The following is a 19,178-nucleotide window of genomic DNA, read 5'->3' as shown; positions in this document are numbered from 1 at the left end:
CGGTTTGGATTCTTTGGTAATGCCGTGCTCGCCACGTCATTGAGCAAGGTCGTCTTCAAGTACTGCGCCGATATATTTGCTGATCTTGTGCCCATGATACGCCACGACAAGAGGACGGACGGGGTTCCAGCGTTTGAATGGATTCAAGCTGCTGCCAAAGGAGCTCCAGTTTATCATGGCCCTGAGGTGTCGAGGCATTCCGGAGTCCTTGATTTGATAGTTGAATAGCCTGTCTCTGGGAAAGTGTCAGCAAACGAATAACAAGCAATGTTAGCCGAGGGTGTTGCGCTCTTACAGTGATATTGTCGAGATAACCTCTAATGTGAGGGGAATTGTATCGTCCTCCAATTGAAACATCTTCCCTTCATGGGCGCGGCGACGCAGCTTTTCGCACAAAACTTCGCACTGGGCTACTACCTTGGGAGCTTGTTGAAGAATGACCGACGTGCTCAGAATTGGAGTGAAAATTGCCCTCCACTTCTTCCACATAGCGTCCTCCATGCTGATCAGATTCGGCCCACCGGAGAGCTCAGTGAATGCGTTACCAAGAAAGTCTGGTTTACCAGGGTTGTTCTGTTGCATCATTTGCATTGCCATGGTTGGGCTCTTGAGAACCAACATTGGCCCAGCGATGGGCCAGAAATCCAAGTAAAATGCGTCACTCTCAATTGACCAGGCCATTTCGGTCAAGGCATAGTTGAAAAGGGCATCTGAAGGTTGCTTGTCTACGAAAGGCATGATTGATAGTAAATGCCCAGTGATCCAACTGTACGGTGGCATGGGCTTCTAAAGTCAGCGAATACCAAGGACATGGATCATTCGTGACCACGATACGTACCAGACACTGCTGACGGATATCCATGAGGACTTTCCGACAACGATACACGCGATGATGTAGACTGCAGAGACTGCAAAGATGAACATTGAAAACTTGATTGGCGCATAGATGATGATGGCTGGCGATATCCAAAGAATACTAAAGGCTCGCACGTTTTAGTACAAATGGCACCTCCTGAGGGAGGGGGCGGGAGGCAGATTGGGCATCTGCTACTTACCACAACTCCATGGATTTCACAACGGCTTTGATAGATGGCCATGCTTCGAGAGCACGACTTCGTAATTCTTGCTCCATTACACCAGTCTGGTATCAATGTCAAGCAATTTTTCAAAGGCCAGTTTTTTCTCGCTATATTGAATGGATGGCTGAGATCTTGAAAGGAACGGGAATGGTATGATACTGTGAGCATCAACATCTAATTAAAGCCGACTCAGAGGTAGGATTAACCGTACAAAGCAAACTACAATTCTCTTTCATGGTACGATCATCACTGGAGGTCCAACTACCGTGAATTCCGTCGCACAGTACTAACCTTAGCACAGCGTTATACCGAAAGTGTGAATAGAGAGAGAAAAAACCTCAACGTTTCAATCAATCAGGCCACTTCAAAGTCCAGATTCGGCAGTTGAAGCTCTTTTACCGAAACATGATGCCGGCCTACAAAGCACACCCAAGCTGAATGCAAACCTAAGAATCCACTGTTTACAGCCACCTCAACTGAGAAACTGTGATCGATCAGCATTCATACCTTGCTGTCGCCTGCTTATACAACTACATGAGTCAAACATGAACTCTATTCATTATACAGAGAGCGGAGCGTTTCTTCCCGGCAAGGGCAGTCTTCAATTTTCAGGGGCCTGATGCTAGAAATAGCTCATCACATACCAATATCTGAAAACTTTATTCATTGCATCCATGCGCTAACTTAGGTGGATAGGGGAAATTAATAATCAAGATAGATAACAACTGCCGTTTGCAGGTGACGATATCTCTGCAGCCGTTTATAGCAAGCTTAGATATTAGCGTGCCATACAAACAAGCATCCATGAAACCCGCGTGTACCACGCCCTTGGCCTTACCAAGGAACACTGAAGAAGGGAACTGTGCTTCCTTGGTTGACGATTTCTGTCCAATAGTAGGTCGATTATTTTGACTGGCGATTGCCGAGAGCCACGCTCCTGGATCCAATACCCACAACCCGCTCACCCGGGGTACTATAGTAGCTGGAATCTAGTACTATTGAGATTATAATTGTTGATCAAGGTGGTGCTTTCCTATTGGAGTTTAAACTGGTCTGATATTGGTGTTAATTATATAATATATTAATTTATATTCTGCGCCTTTTAGTTTTAATAAGGTATACGCTTATTTAGGTGGCCCCGGCTAATCCCCGGGAGGTCCCGTATATTTATTTAAATACTATAATATTAATCCGTATATTTAAGTATACGCTAATATATAAAAATTATAATTTATTATCTAATATATTTTTTTAAATTTACGATTTATCGTAAATTTAATTATATTTAAATTAAAGTTATTAATTAGCAAAATATAGCTTTTTTTAAAATTATTCGTTTTAATTACGATAAATAATTTTAAATTTTATTTATTATAAAAAATTCTGCTATTTTTTTATTAGCAAATTTTTCGTTAATTTATTTATTATTATTTTATTTAAAAGTTTATAAATAATTTTAATCTTTTTTTTAGGCTTTTTGCCGCAATTAATAATTATAAATATTTATATAATAAAGTTTTATTTTTAATAACGCGATTTCGGCGTTAATTAAATTAATAATTTGCTTATTATTATATTTAATAATAATAATGCTATTATTTAATTATATTAATAATTTTTTTAATAATCGGCTAATAAATAATATTTTTTTAATAGCTTATGCTAAAATAAATAATTTAGCTTTTATAATAAAAATAATAATTATATTTTATTTATTTAATCGCTAATTAATTAATTTTCCGAATAGCTTTATAGCGAATATTTAAGTATTTTTGCAATCGATATTATTATCGGTAAATAATGCGTTATTAGCAATTATTAAATTAAAGGATTTTCCGATTTTAAACGAAAGTTTTTTAATATTAATTAGGTAAATTAAAGCTCGATTAATAACTTTTTAATATATTTAGCTTAAATTATTAAAAAATCGAGCTAATTTAGCTATTACGAATACGATATTTAGCTTTATAAATATAGCCGTAAATAATAATAATCCGATTTTTTTTTAATATTTTTATATTTTATATAAAAGCGCTATAATTAATTAAAGCATAAATTTTTCGTAGCCTATTAGCGTTATATAAATCTTTTATTTATTTATAAGCTTAGCGATTTTTTTAAAATAAGCCTTTTAAAATAACTAAATTATTTTAAATATACGATTTTTAATTATTTTTATCCCGAAAAATTATTATATTAGCTCGCTATTATTAATTTTATATTTTTTTATAAAATATTATATTAAATAATTAATAGCTTTTTTATTTTTATTTTTATATGCGATAATTATATCGTTAATATAAAAAAAACTAATATTTTTTTATTAATAAATGCGTAAGGCTTATATAATATTTAGGTATAGCCGATTTCGGCTAAAGTTTTTATAAATTTTTTTTATTATAATAGCGGTAATATCCGTAATTTATAAAATATTTTATTTAATAATAATATAATATTTTTTTTTCGATATTTATCCGGTATTTTTATAAATATATTTTAATTAATAAAAGCGTATATAAACGCGTTTATTACGTTATATTATATTAGTTTAAAATCGAATTTTGCTATAATCGCGATTAAGGTACAAAATAATTTTTTAGCTAATATAGCCGCGTAGGTTTTTTAATTTTAAAATTTCGCTTATTAATTATCGTAAACGATAAATTTTGCTTTATATTTTTAGAATTTTTTATATTTATCGAATTTATATACGTATATTTATATATAATTAAAGATTTATTTGCCTTTTATTCGTAAATCTTTTTTATTAATTTCGGTTTAAAATTATATATTTTTATAATTTTATAAATAATTAGCTTTTATTTAAAAAAATAATTTATTAAACGGATAATAATATAATTTATAATATTATTTAAAAAGAGCTAGGATTTCCGCTTTATAAATTTTTATTTTTTAATAAAAAAAAGCGTTTTAGCTTCGCTTTATCGTTTTAATTATTGTTTTATCCTGTTTTAGGAATAGTTTTATAATTAATTAAAAAAGCTATTTATTATAGGATTATTTTAGGTTTTTTTGCTAATAGCGCCGTATTTTTAATCGTAATCGCCTTTATATTATATATTAATAAAGCTAATAAAAATATTTATAATAAAATTTAAAAAGCAAATTTTGCGGTAATAAAAAGGTATTATTTATTTTTTTTATTTAGCGCTGCTTTTTTATTTTTTTAGTTATTATTTTCCTTTTAATCGTTTTAATTATCGCCTAATAAAATATTTTTTACGGCGGTATTTTTATTTTTTAATTTTTATAAAATTTCGTTTTTAAATATTGCGTAATTAATTATAAAATCGGCGATAAGCTAGGTATTAATATTTAAAAGCTTATTTTTAAATATATCTTATTTTCCGTCGTATAATTTTTTTTTATTTATAATTATATTTTTTATATTAATTAATTTATTTTAATTAAAAATTTAAATTTTATAAATATTAAATAATTTATATCCGATTAAATATTTTATTTATATTTTAGGTATTAATCGCTATAAACGGCCGAATTTTTATTATACCGTTAGCGTTATTATATATATTTTATATCCGAATATTTTAAAATAAATCTAATTAGGCTTATAGCTTAGATTTAGGATTTTTTTTATTTTTATAACTATTTTATAAAATCTTATATATAATATACGCTATCGGGAATTATAATTCGGCGTGCGATTATATAAATATACCGCGGTTTTACCGATTTTAGGCTAAAATTAATAAAAGAATTTTGCGCCGGTGCGTATTATACGTTTTTTTTTTAATTATACCCTTTAAGCGTTTAGCAGCTTTATTTTAAGTTTATATATATAATATTAAAGGCTCGAATTTAATATATTTATTTTTAAAATATTTTCCGATTACCTATTTAATTTCGGTAATTTTGTTATCGTATTCGATAACTTTAATTTTAATATTATATTAGGTTTTTATTATACCTAAAAACGATCGGAAAGCGTTAATTAATATAATAATAATCCTTTCCGTAAAATAATAATTCTATATATATCCCGTTTACCGATAAATAATTAATATTTAGGATATATAATTTTCGATTTTTTTAATATAATTATAAAAATTTATAGCTAGTTATTCGCTATAATCTTCGTTAATTAGCTATAACGCTCGCCGTAATTAACGCTTAATTTTTGCAAATATATAAGTTTTATATTTTATTATAATTAATTTTTTAATTTTTACCTTTTAAAATAAATAAATAAAATATTCGAAAGCTACCGGGCCTAAATATCTTATTTTATAATGTTATTATATAGCTTTTTTAATTAATAATAGCCTTTTTATTTATATTATATATTTTTTCCGGTAAATAGCAAATAACGCTAAAGGTAATTCGTAAAATCTATATTCGAAAATATATTATTTATATTAATTTTAAAATATGCTAATTAAAAATTTATTTTTTTTGCGTAATATTATAAAATCGTTTTTATTATTTTAATAATATTTTTATTTTTATAATTAACAAAATAATATTAATATAATTAATAACTTAAAATAATAAGCTATATCGTTTAATAATAATATTTTAAATCCGAGCTATATAATTATTATATTATATCCGTAAATAAATAATTTCCGGTCGCTTAACTAAATAAAATCGTAATTAAAAGCTTATTTATAATTAATAAGCTTTATTTTTATATTTATAATTAAAATCGTTATCGCTAAATTTAAAATAACTAAATAGCATAAAAAATAATTTTTTATAAATATTATAAAATTGCTTTATATATTTATTATTAATTATCCGTCTTATTAATCCGTATTAATTAAAAGCGATTTTTCTTTAGTTATTTATAGTATATTAATTTGGTTAATTTTAATTCTTTTTATATTACGAACCTGTTTTTATAAATTAAAGTTTTTTTAAAGGCTTTATTTATTCGTATTTATATTTTATTTTTAAAAACGAAACTTAAATAAGTTCTTTTTAGGAATATATAAAAATATAAATTAAAAGCGTAAAAAAGATAGCAAATAAAGCATTTAATATTTTTTTATTTTTTATTATAAATAATTTATTTACTTTTTTTTTACGTAAATTAGCCGTATTTAATCGGGAAAGCATTTAATTTTTAACGGGGTAAGCGTTTTTATTTTATCCGTTTTAAGGCTATTTATCAGCTTTATTAACGTAAATTACAAAAGCGCCTTTCCTAATTTTTAGCTTAATCGGCTATTAAATACTTAAGCTTTTACGGAAATCGTTATTTATTACCTAATATTTTAAATTTTTATTTAAAATGCTTTATTTTTTATAAATTTAATAAAAAGCGGCCTATTATAATATAATTAAAATAACGGTATTTAGGAAATTTATAGCTTAAGCCGAATTATTTTATATTTTAATTATTTGCTTTATTTAGGCTTTTACTATAATTATTTTTTATTTATTAACCTAATTTATAGCTTTTTTTAATATTTTCGGAGGCTTAAAAATTTCGAAATATTATTTTTTTGCTTTTTTTTTATTATCGGAGGCTAATTTGTTATAGCGAGCCCTAAAATTTTTATATTATTTATATAAAGGCTCGTTAATTAAGCAATATATAAAAAAAAAATCTAGAAAAATCGTAATAATTATTTATTTCGTAATTTTTTTAATTACCGTATATTATTTAGCGTATATAGCCTTTTTTATTTTATAATAATTATAATCGAAATTAAACGATTTTTAACCTTTTTTAATAAAATCCGTTATCGTTTATTCCCCGTTTTTTTTATTTTAAATACTTAAATTATCGCTTTTATTTATAATTTCGAAAATTACTACCGCGGTTTTTATATATTTAATTTTTTTAATATCTAATTCGATTAAGGTTTTAATTAAAATTATTTTATTTTTAAAATAATTAATTAATCCGGTAATTTATACTTAAATTTAAAACGTATATTTTTAATTATTTTAATCGGAGGTTATTTTTAACGATGCCGTTAGGCCGATTCCGGCTTTTTTCGTAATTATTATTTTTATAGCTTCGGCGGAAGCATTAAAACTTTTAATTATTAATTAAAATAATACTTTCCTATTAAAATTTAAATTAATCTAATATTAATATTAATTATATAATATATTAATTTATATTTTGCGCCTTTTAGTTTTAATAAAATATACGCTTATTTAGATAGCCCCGGCTAATCCCCGGGAGGTCCCGTATATTTATTTAGATACTATGGTATTGATCCGTGTGCTTAAGCACACGCCAGTGTATGGGAACCATAGTCCACCATCTGACAATAATCCCTGCTCTACAGCGATGGGTACCACCAGCCCCCAGACTCAGTGCTTGGCGAGAATACCGTGTGCTGACGCCGTCGAACCAGGTACTTTGCGTCTGTGCCATAGCTGATGGACGGGCCCCACCACAGATGTCCGGAGCGTTCGGCGTCGGCCGGTAATTGAAGGTCATAGTGCAATATAACATGGGCTGCAATTAACTTTACCACGTTGACAGCGAAAAACCTGCCAGGGCTGCTCGGGTCGGAACGATGCGTTAGCTCAGTCCCAAGAATCTTGGAGCATCTTGATTGGGCACTTACCAAACAGTGGATTTGTACCCAAACGGAATGTAACTTCTGTACATCTCGTGTGAGCCCCCACCCCCGACTGGCATGCTTTGCATGGGCCCATTGTCAAGCCACCTCTCCGCTGACCATTGAAAGGGATCCTTATAAATTTCTTCATCGTGGTGGAGACCCCAGACTGGGATGCCAACTTTAATTCCTCGAGGTACGACGCCCACCGTTGGAACGTTGATTTGACTACCCCGAGCTGTGGTTGTCTTCATCGCGATGCGGGACACAAAGCCCCGCAGGCGCAATGTCTCCTTGAAGCAAGCCTCCATGGTAGGCAAGGACTCCAAGAAAACCTGCCCGGCATGAGGGTTCCGATCTCTGGTCTCGCAGTATGTCTGATACGCGTTCTCGACCTCACATCGTACGCGGTCCATCATGCTCGGCCCACTTAACCCCTGCTCAGCGTGTTCCTTGGCTGAGAAGAGGAGATCGAGCAACATGCTGTTCAGATTGAGACCGGTACTGTGCGTGGACGTAAAGTTCATCAAACTCAAACGCCGCGTGAGGAAATCCAACGAGAACTTTGCCGCATTGCCACTCTGGGCCGCTTGGACGGCATCCGCGCACGACCAAATCAGGAGGTTATTCTACTCATCATCGTCAGCGCCTTCAGGAACCGACTGCCGATTGAAAACATGGGTTTAGGCTGGCTACGTACCGGTTGGGATACAGCAACTCCTGCTTTGCCCGAAGCCAACTCCATTTGGTGATGCAAGCGTTCTTTGATGGTAGGGCTTGTGATGCTTGCACACCTTGCGTGGTAGTACTTGTCGGTAAGCACAATCAGGTAGCCAAAAACACTGCCTCAGGTTAGAGTGGTTTCCAAGGCACTAATACTGGGCTATACCTTACGGGCGAAGGAAAGATGGCAGGGTGCCAATGATGCCGGCTTTCAGCATCACGTTCTGGTTAAACCTGCTGGCGTAGTACAAGTACGACGGATCGTTGCAAAGGGGTTTGCCCACAAAAATGCTACTGACGGACTGGACCACGACCCTCTTCCAGAATTTGAAACCTTCAATGAGCTTCCACTCTTTGTGGTCTAGTCCGGCTTGCCCATCGAGTGCATGCTCTACTTCCTCGGCGAGTGGCGATAAGAGCTCGTAAAATCTCCTGGTCAGGTTCTTGCGGAATGCCCCTCTGTAGATGCGCTCGTGTATGGTTGTCTGGTCCAGAAGCATCGTATAATCCGCCCGGATAAACTGTTTATGGGTTTCGATGATACTGAAGTCTTCCTCGACCTGTTCATTGAGCCTTTCATCAAAGAGGGTCAGCTCCATCACCTTTTTTTACCGGTATAAAATGCCATACCAATCAATTTGAGAAGGCGGAATAAGTATTTCGGCGCCCGTAAAGAGGTTCGGAAGGACAAAAGACCGGCCATTCTTTGAATGCTGCTGAACTTGAGCTTTTCTCCTATAATCTATGATTTAGTTTCTAGGAAGATACCTTTTCATATCCCTCTCTAATCATCTCACGTGTATGGAAGACGCTGCGAAGATACGACCTGGTGCGCTTGAAAGGGCCCGGATAGTCTTGCCCGACCCAGGGAATGCCATCGGGAATTTCAGAGCCCAACGTAGCTAACTTGTATGCCAGAAAGGCAAAGAAGCCACCGAAAAGTGAAATAAAGGTTGCTGAGAACATGACTGTTTTGGTACTGATAGGTTCAATATTGTGTTTGGCAATAGTTAACAAACTTCTACATACTTACGACATGATTTGAGACCTACTGCAACATTTATATAGCCACTTTAGCTCGTTGATGTCGAGATTGGGCAGAATAGTCACTGTCTACGCAGGTACTTGACCAAATAGACCAATTACGCAGCATTAGGCGAGTCTCAAACTCGGAATTTTTGGCGCCCGCGAGATAGAGAAGCTTGCCAATCAGTGTCTCAGATGAGCATTTCATGCCCATGACCGTTTTCCTTGCTTGATAACCAATCATTTACATCAGGAAGTTCAAGATTCTATTCAGGGCTCACAACCTGGAACAGCCGAGTGCCGTTGTATCCACAACTATAGATCCTTTACACTCTCTGGCTTGAGAATCGTAGTCACATATGCAAATCGAAAGGTGATGAGAGATATTGAACTTTAAAGAAGCGATCATTCCTTGAATACATTCGGCAGTTGATGAAGGCTGCGCAACTGTACCAAAATCGCACTGTCACCGTCTGATGAACTGGTCGACACAAACATGTCATCCGGAAACTACAAAGTCGAAACCATTATATATGGCCCATTATTGCTACAAACATACACTTTGGTGCAGTCTTGTCCTTACGGCATTCAGCAACCCACATACCACAAGTGTTATTTTGAACGATTCATCGACAAGCAAGATGGGTTCTGAATTTCCCTCCATTAATCCGGCGCAGCTTCTGCTGCACCAGTCTCTGGCACCCATCGTCACTATGACAGCTTTACGCTCTATTATCGAGCTTCGCTTGTATGATGTAAGTATACTTCCGCGTCGTGAACCGGTCGACTATTAGATAAAATGGCAACAAGCCCTAGCTGACACATGGCTATCCTTTCAGCTCGTCCCGGAAACCGGCACTATACCCATTACCCAACTCGCAAAGGCAAGCGGAGCAACCGAAGACTTGCTCATTCGTCTCCTGCGCCCGCTCCTGGCATCCAACATCTTCGCATCTCCTAACCTTGGAGAGTATGCACACACCCCTGTGTCCGTTGGCTTTAAACAGCCAGCCATTCGCGCCGCGTTCTTACATGGCTTTGACGAGACGCTTCCCTGCTTCTTGGTACAACACCAATGGCTGGCTCAAAACGGGTGGAAGTCTCCCGAGTCAAGCGACAACTGTCCCTTCTCCATGGCGCATGGGGGTGATTCATTGTTTGGCTACCTGGCCAAGCACCCTGAGAAGGCCGAGGTATTCGACCGAGACCAAGAGATGGAATTCATTGGAATAGTGGGAGTCTTTCCCTTCGATCAGGAGGTCAAATGGTCAAGTGCCGACGATGTCTTGGTCGATGTCGGAGGCGGCAAGGGCCAGGCATCTCGGGCGTTGGCCAAGGCGCATCCGGAGTTGCATGGCAGAATCATCTTACAAGATCAGGCACTTGTCTTGAGCAGCGTGGAGCAGGATATCCACGCCGTGGTGAAGAAGACGATGCCTTACAACTTCTTCGATCCTCAGCCAGTAAAAGGTAAGACAATAGATCCATGTACTCCACATTGAAGATTGGAAAGTATTGACTGAAAACAAATTCCCAGGGGCCGCGTTCTACTACCTACGTCGCATTATGTGCGATTGGCCCGATGCCGCTTGCAAACTCATCTTGAAAAATCAAGCCGCGGCCATGGACTCTCACTCTCGTTTGCTAATAGCGACCTTTGTCGTTCCGGAAGTAGGATGCGATTTCTTGACGGCTGCCTCGGACGCTGTCATGATGACCTACGCAGGTAAAGAGCGGACAGAGGCCCAGTTTCGACACCTGTTGGAGAGCGCAGGACTTTCTCTCAAACGGGTCTGGCAGAAGCCGGGGGAGTTGCAAGCAGTGTTAGAGGCTCGACTCCAGTAATCTGAACATTTTCATAGGTAGTGAAACTAGTATTTACCACCTTCGATAAATTTACAGCTTGTACCTATTTAAATTGCAGCATATTTCTGAAAGTATTAAGTGATTGAGCTTCGTCTCCAACTTTTCTGTCGCATGCATATAAGTATAGATGTGAGTGTGTTTATGCAAACATGACTCTAACTACGTTCTAGTGACTTACTTGGAGTTCTGGGCCCAACTTGACCCGGATGCGTACGTATATGTATGAGGGTTATTCTGTTCACGTTTCTCATGGACTTCTCGGCAATGATGATGTTGAAATAGGATACAAGTGTCCATATGAGGAAAGTTAGAGCTTGATGATACACGATGGCAGGCTGGACGGACGCTTTTGCCCAACCACAGATAGCGAACAATCATGTTCGATCAACTTTGTTCTGAGATCAGGTGAAATCATTTTCATTTCTCTTTCTTTTTTCAAATTTATTTTCTTCATGTGTCTGCATGTTCAGATGAGAGATTGTGAGATGAGAAGATTGTGGGAACTCCGTTAACCCTGACAACCTTAGAGTGTTGGGCCTCATCAGACCATGCCGAACCAGAGATCCCCTCCATGTCGTCAGCCACGGAAATGCATAAGGGTTGTACCGGATATAGTTTATTTCACAACCCACTTACCGCACTTATAATAGCCTGAGAGTGTGTTGGGCAAGCAAGGATTTGCCGAGATCCAGATCCACTTACAAATAGAGTTTGCTTGGGTGATCAAGACCCACGATAGGCACTGTACTGCGGTATTGAGTCCTTCCCGGTTCTTCCCCCTTCTTCTTTTCCAAATCTTCGAGTCTGGCCAGAAAAATCAATTTTTGGAATGAAGTGTGGCACTGACGTATTCAGTACCCACCGCAGACCACCTGATCGGATATATTAGATAGCTCTCCAGCACCTCTGTTCTATGGATCGCAGATCAACTCGGGCATCTTTCATACGCCCCTTTGATCACATCTTCCTCCTCGCACTGGCTCAAGTAAGAGGAAATTATGGATCAAATCTTGATTCTCGCAGCCGAGCCCGTGGCGGTCCTGATTTTGTTCGCTCTGCTTTCTAGTGTTGTCATGATACTTAGACTGAACTCGCCAAGAAAACCCGGCTTAGACAAGATACCGCTTTTGGGGGAAGAGTTGGGAAGCCCGGAGCAGCGTAGAAAGGCGTTTCTCTCAACTGCACAAGACTTGTACAACAAGGGTTATGAGAGATTCAAGGACAGGGTATGGAGATTAACAGGTACTGATGGTAAGGCAATCTTTGAGACTGGGCAGTAGCTTCGCAGTACTGATGAGCCTTCAGGCGAAAGAATAGTGATACCTCGTTGCTTGTTAGACGATGTGAAAGGCATGCCCGATTCCCACATCAGTATCGAAAAGGCCATCGAAAAGGTACAAAGTGCTTTTCCTTGAAGCTATTTGCCACACACTAACGGTATTAGAGTAACGAGATCAAATACACTGGCCTCGGAGGAAAACCGAACGAAACCGAATTCCTGATTCACCTAATACGGAGCGATCTTACGCACGGCTTGGGTAAGTTGAGCACTCAAATCGTGGTTGTACAAAATGCTGATGCCGAGTCTCACAGGCCGCATTAACGAAAGGCTTGAAGCAGAGGTTACGCGCACAGTAATTGAAGAGCTGGGACCATGCAATGACTGGACTGAGGCTGTCATCTATCAGAAGATGCTGCGCATTGTCGCAATTGCTTCGGGCAACATCTTCCTGGGTCCAGAGCTCTGTCGCTCGGAAGACTGGATCGTGCCTGCGACTATGTATACCGTCGATCTATTCACAGCGATTGGCAAATTGAAGCAGTGGAGCAAGTGGACACGGCCCATCGGCCAGTACTTCATCCCGGAGATCAAAAGCCTTCATCAGCATCGAAGCAACGCCGTCGCCTGGTTGAGTCCTATCGTTGCTCAACGAAGGCGGATGGTGGAGCAGGGTCATGAACTACCTGACGATATGCTTCAATGGATGATGAATAAAGCAGCAGAATACGGTGTGAGCGACGACTCCCTCGCCCTGATACAACTGAATCTCGGTTTAGCCGCGATTCACACGACCACGTTGACAACCACCCTCGTGTAAGTTCGTTCACTCAAACGTCATGCAGACGCTTGCCGCAGGCTCTAAATCAGTTTTAGGCTCTACGACATCGCAGTTCAGCCTGAGCTGGTGAAGGAACTTCGCCACGAGATCAGATCAGTCATGGCTGCAAACGGTGGAAAATTGACAACTCACGCTCTCTTTGAAATGAAACTCCTCGATAGTGTCATGAAAGAGTCGCAAAGGATTAACCCGGGAAACTTGGGTCAGTATCGAAAATATCCATCCTCCATTGAGAGTAAAAGACTGATTGAACAACAGTCCGGTTCATTCGTATTGTTGAAAAGCCAATTACGCTCAGCGATGGTACGCATCTGCCGGCTGGCACTCATATCGAATCGGCTCACGCGAGCATCGTTCAAGATTCAAACTTGTACTCAAACCCCGAGGTGAGAATCTAAAATTACGGGAAAATACCGATAGAATACATGAGAGCTAAGCTTTCATGCGCAGACCTTTGATGGCCACCGTTTCATGAATCTCCGAGCTGGCGCAATCCCAGACCCGCTGGGATACAAGAACAGAGAGCAGCATCAGTTTGTTACAGCTACCAAGGAATTCATGGCCTTTGGCTACGGGCGGCATGCATGGTGAGCTTCCTTCTTTCTTGGACCACTCTACGCCCCTAGCCCTCATTCAAGTGCCCTCACTACATTGTAGAACTCGCTACACCCATAGCGCCTGTCCCACCAAACAATTGCGCTCAAGACATGCACAACGGAAGCTGACTCGCAGAAACAAAGTCCCGGTCGATTTTTTGCTGCCAATGAGATCAAGCTGATTCTAGCTCGGATCCTGCTTGAATATGAGTTTGAGATGCCCAAGGGCTTCACTGAACGCTATCCTAACCTGAACATGGGGCTCGATTCCCTGCCTGATCCAACTAAAGCGCTCATGTTCAAGCGGTTCAGCGCATGATATCACTTGTAATTAGTTCATTGGCAAGGTTCAAGTTTTTCTTCAAGGGAATCATTCTAGAGAACAGCATGCAGTTTGTTTCCTGAAATTATCTGTTTACTTCTTATTCATTTTTGAGAAATTGTTCGCTCTTGATTTGTTTTGGGTGCCTTTTATTTTCCTCGTCGTAATAATAGTCGTTATGGCTTATTGGTTGTTCGCTGTGCGCGATCGAGCGCGTGGTAGGCATGTAATACATATTGATAAAGTTTGATTTCTATTGTCCGGGGCGGCGAGGCCTTTCGAGCGCGCAGAAACTTACCTACTCTAGGGGCTCAATATCCTGCTTGCGCCAACTCGGTAGGCACAGGTTTAGCGGGGGATCTCCTGTGCGAGCGCCTAGCCCATAATGTGCCATTGAACCACTAAAGCTCACCCAGCTCTGCCGCCACCCCCCTCCCCCATCCCCCTTATCCAAGAGTTGGTTAATGAGCGTTTAGAGACAATGAAAGACTGCCCATTTGCGCATCCGTCAATCCAGTGTACTGGACACAAGCCGATCCACAGGGTACTGGACGCGCGCCTTCGCCGTCGCAGGATCCAGCCAAGACCGTGACGAGATCCATGCATTGAAAGGGAACATTGTCAAACTGTGCCACTGTTTCTTTTCCTTAGCTATGAGGAAAGAATTTGACCAAAAAACATACCTCCTGGTCTGGGGTTCGAACTCGTCACTTGAATGTTCTTGACGGCATCGCGGCACATGTCGAAATTGTACTGAGGAACATTACAAGGTCCAACACCGTCACCCGGGGAATTGACTGGAGTATCCGTGCTGATGAGTTGCCCAATGTCGCGCGGCGGGCAATGGAGTGCGCACCAACCACCCATTGAACCTCCAATCGCGCCCAAGAGGCCGACGGTCTCTAATACGTGGGCAATGGTCGGGATAATCTCAAATATCACGATCGCTGGAATAGGCATGGTGAGAGTGTATTCTTGTTGCGGGCGATTAGGAGTGTAGAAAGAGTGGATAATCACAATGTCATTGATATTGGTCTCGAATGGATTAAGTGTATCTTATATTGTATCATCAACACATACAAGATGCAGTTTTTGCTTGGTTCCTCGGCGATATGGATTCAAAAGCACACAAGGGCCTGTGAATTGCTATTAACATTGCCGCATCTTTGTGCTTATCGGAGGGTGTATCGTCGCGCAAGGCGTCATACACGTCACGTGGGATACACGATGTTCCTTCACGATGGCACCGTCTGACAAAAGATGCAAACATATCGAGTACTGCCTCGATAATGCATCGGCAATTGGACGAACGGTATAGGGTCATCTCAAACGATGCAGTGAGAGAGTCCTCTGCCAAATATATCAGCTATTTCTGCCGGCGGCCCTGGGTCAAGGATGACTATACGCTCCAAACAAGCCTCACGAAACGTGCATGTCAACCAGCACGATGTATTTGGCAAACATATTTCACACTGTGTTTTGGCTCTCGGCAGACTTTTTGCTGTTTTATCTGCATGTGCGCAATAAAGGCGGTCGATATAGACGGTGTTTACGGATCTTGTATTGTGCTTGCACTGCAATGATCCACATGGGCGCCTACTTGTGCTCGCCTCGCGACAGCCTGCTCTGGAGCTGCCTGCTGCTATGTAGCGCCCATGCAACATCTCTGATTCTATTCAGGACGGACGATATACTTTCATCGCCGCTGTCACCACCTCATAGGTTCCGCGATATCTTTAGAGAGTGGAGCAATCTACGCAGAATTCCCCTGAGTACCACCGCAACGAGCGCAACCGCCGTAGAAGCAGTACGCCCTTGGCCGGCCAGACGGAATTTCCTCGCCTCGACTACTTTTCGAATTGCCATGTACTATTGTTGTAAACTCGTCATTCGTTTGCTCGCGGCTGCTCTCTTCAACCATCTAGAAGTCACCCTCGACGATCTGTCGCCTTCACACTTGGACCTTGTACGATCTCAAGCGCTACTCAGGACTTTGCTACTACGGACAATTTTGTCCATCAACTGGATCTGGGAAACATACACAACTCTGAACGCATTGCACCTCTCCCTAGTCGTGCTATTCGTGTCTATTCTGCAATGGGATCCACCTGAACATTGGCCCGCTCTTTTCAGCTCTCCCGCCGAGGCATATACAATCCGGCGCTTCTGGGGCGTCTTCGTAAGCAACTCCTGGTGTCAATTCTCTCCTTTTCTAGGTTGTCTCATGAGCAAGTATTGCCCAAATTGGTGCTCCAAGAGAGCGGGCTCAGACAAATTACTTGAAAGAGCTGTTTCAGACTCATTTATCTACTCTAACGGGCAATTGCTAACACATGTTGTTGTAGTGGCATAAGTTACATCTTGCAACGTTTGAGTCACTTATTTCCGGGGTCAACAAAATGGGTCCAGTGCCAACTATCGCTGCAGACTACAGAAACAGAAAGTGTATGCGCACTATGCTGACAAATAGTGCTTGGGCTTTCTGGATTTTCTTCATATCGGCCCTGTACCACGCTGCCATCAACACACTTACACTCGGTAGTAGCAATCTCCAACACGAGCTAAGCTTCTTCTTGTCGAGCTGGGCGTTATGTTGTTTGGAATCAGTAGTGGCTTCCGTGTGTGGAAAGAAGTTACGTTGTAATGCCGAGGCGTGTTCGCCATATGCCAAGATGATGGGTTACATATGGGTCTTTAGCTATCTACTCTGGTTGGCGCCCAAGTGGCAATACTCCTTGATATGTGTCGCAACAGGCAAGTAGATGATAAAAGCTCAATCATTGGTTCATTGGGGTTCGTTCTTGTTCTGCCACTCAGCCTGCTGGACAGACTAAGATGTGTAAATATCTACTAAATCTTGCAGCTATAGCAATAAACCGATGCATGAACCTGGGTCCTGTGTCATGGAGCGGATAACCCCCAGTGATTGTAACGTTTGACCGAGTACTACCTCATTCATGATGCCTTTGTTATCCGATTAGCTACCATCCGAAGCTTTCACAATGCAGATCTATGCTCGGGCCATTCGGTTGCATCAACGGAGAGACAACATCCCGAGACGTTGCAGTCATCCCAGTTGGACCGCAGACCCCAATGAGTATGCGTTGATTTACATTGGCGCCAGCGACAAGCTCTGGAAGGATCTTGTTCAACCTGAGCTTTCCATAAACCAATGCCCAAACTGTTGCGCCTTCTTGCTTGGACTCCTGAATCCACCCGTCCAGATCATCTGTTGAGGCGGCATTCTCATTTTGGCCGTGCTTCTCACCCGTTGGAGGCAAACTTCTTTCTGTACCCTCGTAGACAGTAAAGTATTGGAACAAATCCAAAGCCGTGGTATTTGTACTCTCTTCAAGTCCATCGCTGTTGGAGGCCAGTGGCCTGTCTTGAGTGACATAAATGCCGAGACATACTCTGGAGCCATAGGCACGCAGCGCCCGAACGTGGTCCGCGGCCCACGCAACGTCATCTGTGTACGGTCAGCACTCTGGGGGTAAGACCATGGTAGTGAAATTGGTACAACATACCAACATGCCTGACGGCCCAAACTAGATGAATTTGAAGTTTGCTATCTTGTTCAGACTGTCGTTGTAGCAAATCCATAATCATGCCAAACGCAAAGGTTGCGCCAGTACCACCAACCACGAGTACTAGCCGGTCGTAGGCGGAAGGATTGGGACACGTTCCATATGGGCCATCAACACTTGCGTAGAGGCTCACTTGTTTGCCTTCCTTGTTTGCGAGCTCGTTCAAGGACTTGGTAAAACCATCATGCGCCTTTGCTACCAGTTCAAGCCCATCCGGGCCATTGGATACAATGGTGAAGGGATGAGTTTCAAAGAGCTGTGCACGGGGGATCCACAGAAAGCAATGAGTACCCGGTGCAGCATTCTTGAGTGATTTCTTCAGAATCACCTTTGTCCCACCACTTGGCAGCGCCTCGAGGCGGGCTTCGTTGTTGATTGAGCGCGCCACCATCCAGGCAAACCGAGTCAAACGGTCGAGAGTCCAAGCCCCAGCAATCAAAATCATGACAATGGGTATTCTGTCGATCCATTCGGGTCGATGAAGACCAGTGGCAATGGTCGCAACAATGAATAGGGTAATGTGGGCCACGTAGAATAGCTCATAGGTTCGCTCCATGAAGAGGAGGGCCGTCATGGCTATAACCAACATGGCGCAACCGGCAACGATGCCACACACATTATCAATCTCGATGAGCTTTTCTAGCTTGTTTTTGGCAACTTCGTGTCGGATGTAAGCTGCAGTATGTAGCAACATGAAGAGAACGGTCGTGTAGCCAGCAACGCGGTGAAGAAAGTTGAGACGTTCGTACGAGTATTTCGTCAAGAATGCGAGGGGGGTGTTCTTCAGAGCCAGGAAGACAATGAATGCAAAATTAGCTGTGGCCATCCTTGTATAGCATGTCAGCATACTTCTTTTGAGTCACTTTGGAAGGATTACGAATACATACCAACCAAACCTGGCCGCATAATAATTGGTCTTATCATATTCCAGGTGAACGAACGTGAGAATCACGTTGATGATGACATAAATAGCAACGAGAATAGCATGGCCGACCGAAGGAAACCCAAGGCAGCTGCGTACGACGACTCTTCGTAGTTTACTGATGATGTTTAGTTTCGTCTTTGGGGAGTGTATATGACAGTTGCTTACAGATAGAAAGACTTCAAATAAAAATAAACAGATGACCAGTTGCCAGATGCAGAATCTTGTCGAAATTGTTTGCCAAGTATGAATGATGCCCATCTGTCGACAATGAAGACTGCAATCAAGCCACAGAGAATGTAAGCATATACTTTGGCAGACCACTCGTTGTCGAGTTGCTTCGCAGAAGGAACATCTCCAGCCATTTTTGC

The 19,178-nt window shown here is 40.1% G+C and overlaps 7 protein-coding genes across 7 annotated transcripts; 3 read left to right on the top strand and 4 right to left on the bottom strand.

The window, feature by feature from the left end:
• Nucleotides 1–36: 36 nt before the first annotated feature.
• PFICI_09147 (uncharacterized protein) lies at nt 37–738 on the bottom strand (the record flags this gene model as incomplete). Its single annotated transcript, XM_007837728.1, has 2 exons — nt 37–235; nt 296–738. 2 exons carry the CDS (start codon nt 736–738, stop codon nt 37–39), a joined length of 642 nt encoding a protein of 213 aa, XP_007835919.1.
• A 6,622-nt stretch (nt 739–7,360) lies between these two features.
• Nucleotides 7,361–9,334, bottom strand: PFICI_09146 (uncharacterized protein; the record flags this gene model as incomplete). The annotated part of the gene is made up of 6 exons (XM_007837727.1): nt 7,361–7,583; nt 7,652–8,274; nt 8,346–8,487; nt 8,540–8,941; nt 8,999–9,081; nt 9,137–9,334. The coding sequence occupies 6 exons, from the start codon at nt 9,332–9,334 to the stop codon at nt 7,361–7,363; spliced, it is 1,671 nt and encodes a 556-aa protein (XP_007835918.1).
• Nucleotides 9,335–10,035: 701 nt separating this feature from the next.
• PFICI_09145 (uncharacterized protein) lies at nt 10,036–11,239 on the top strand (the record flags this gene model as incomplete). The annotated part of the gene is made up of 3 exons (XM_007837726.1): nt 10,036–10,149; nt 10,234–10,864; nt 10,932–11,239. 3 exons carry the CDS (start codon nt 10,036–10,038, stop codon nt 11,237–11,239), a joined length of 1,053 nt encoding a protein of 350 aa, XP_007835917.1.
• Nucleotides 11,240–12,258: 1,019 nt separating this feature from the next.
• Nucleotides 12,259–14,295, top strand: PFICI_09144 (uncharacterized protein; the record flags this gene model as incomplete). The annotated part of the gene is made up of 8 exons (XM_007837725.1): nt 12,259–12,511; nt 12,566–12,654; nt 12,705–12,798; nt 12,854–13,355; nt 13,416–13,582; nt 13,639–13,766; nt 13,831–13,967; nt 14,121–14,295. 8 exons carry the CDS (start codon nt 12,259–12,261, stop codon nt 14,293–14,295), a joined length of 1,545 nt encoding a protein of 514 aa, XP_007835916.1.
• A 464-nt stretch (nt 14,296–14,759) lies between these two features.
• Nucleotides 14,760–15,258, bottom strand: PFICI_09143 (uncharacterized protein; the record flags this gene model as incomplete). The annotated part of the gene is made up of 2 exons (XM_007837724.1): nt 14,760–14,932; nt 14,982–15,258. The coding sequence occupies 2 exons, from the start codon at nt 15,256–15,258 to the stop codon at nt 14,760–14,762; spliced, it is 450 nt and encodes a 149-aa protein (XP_007835915.1).
• A 1,439-nt stretch (nt 15,259–16,697) lies between these two features.
• PFICI_09142 (uncharacterized protein) lies at nt 16,698–17,060 on the top strand (the record flags this gene model as incomplete). Its single annotated transcript, XM_007837723.1, has 1 exon — nt 16,698–17,060. One exon carries the CDS (start codon nt 16,698–16,700, stop codon nt 17,058–17,060), a length of 363 nt encoding a protein of 120 aa, XP_007835914.1.
• Nucleotides 17,061–17,279: 219 nt separating this feature from the next.
• PFICI_09141 (uncharacterized protein) lies at nt 17,280–19,172 on the bottom strand (the record flags this gene model as incomplete). Its single annotated transcript, XM_007837722.1, has 4 exons — nt 17,280–17,767; nt 17,826–18,712; nt 18,773–18,925; nt 18,976–19,172. 4 exons carry the CDS (start codon nt 19,170–19,172, stop codon nt 17,280–17,282), a joined length of 1,725 nt encoding a protein of 574 aa, XP_007835913.1.
• Between the last annotated feature and the right edge of the window lie 6 nt (nt 19,173–19,178).

This window comes from Pestalotiopsis fici (genome assembly GCF_000516985.1).
Source record: "Pestalotiopsis fici W106-1 unplaced genomic scaffold PFICI_Scf_6, whole genome shotgun sequence".
Classification (NCBI taxonomy): Eukaryota; Fungi; Ascomycota; class Sordariomycetes; order Amphisphaeriales; family Sporocadaceae; genus Pestalotiopsis; species Pestalotiopsis fici.
This window is presented reverse-complemented; position numbering and strand designations above follow the sequence as displayed.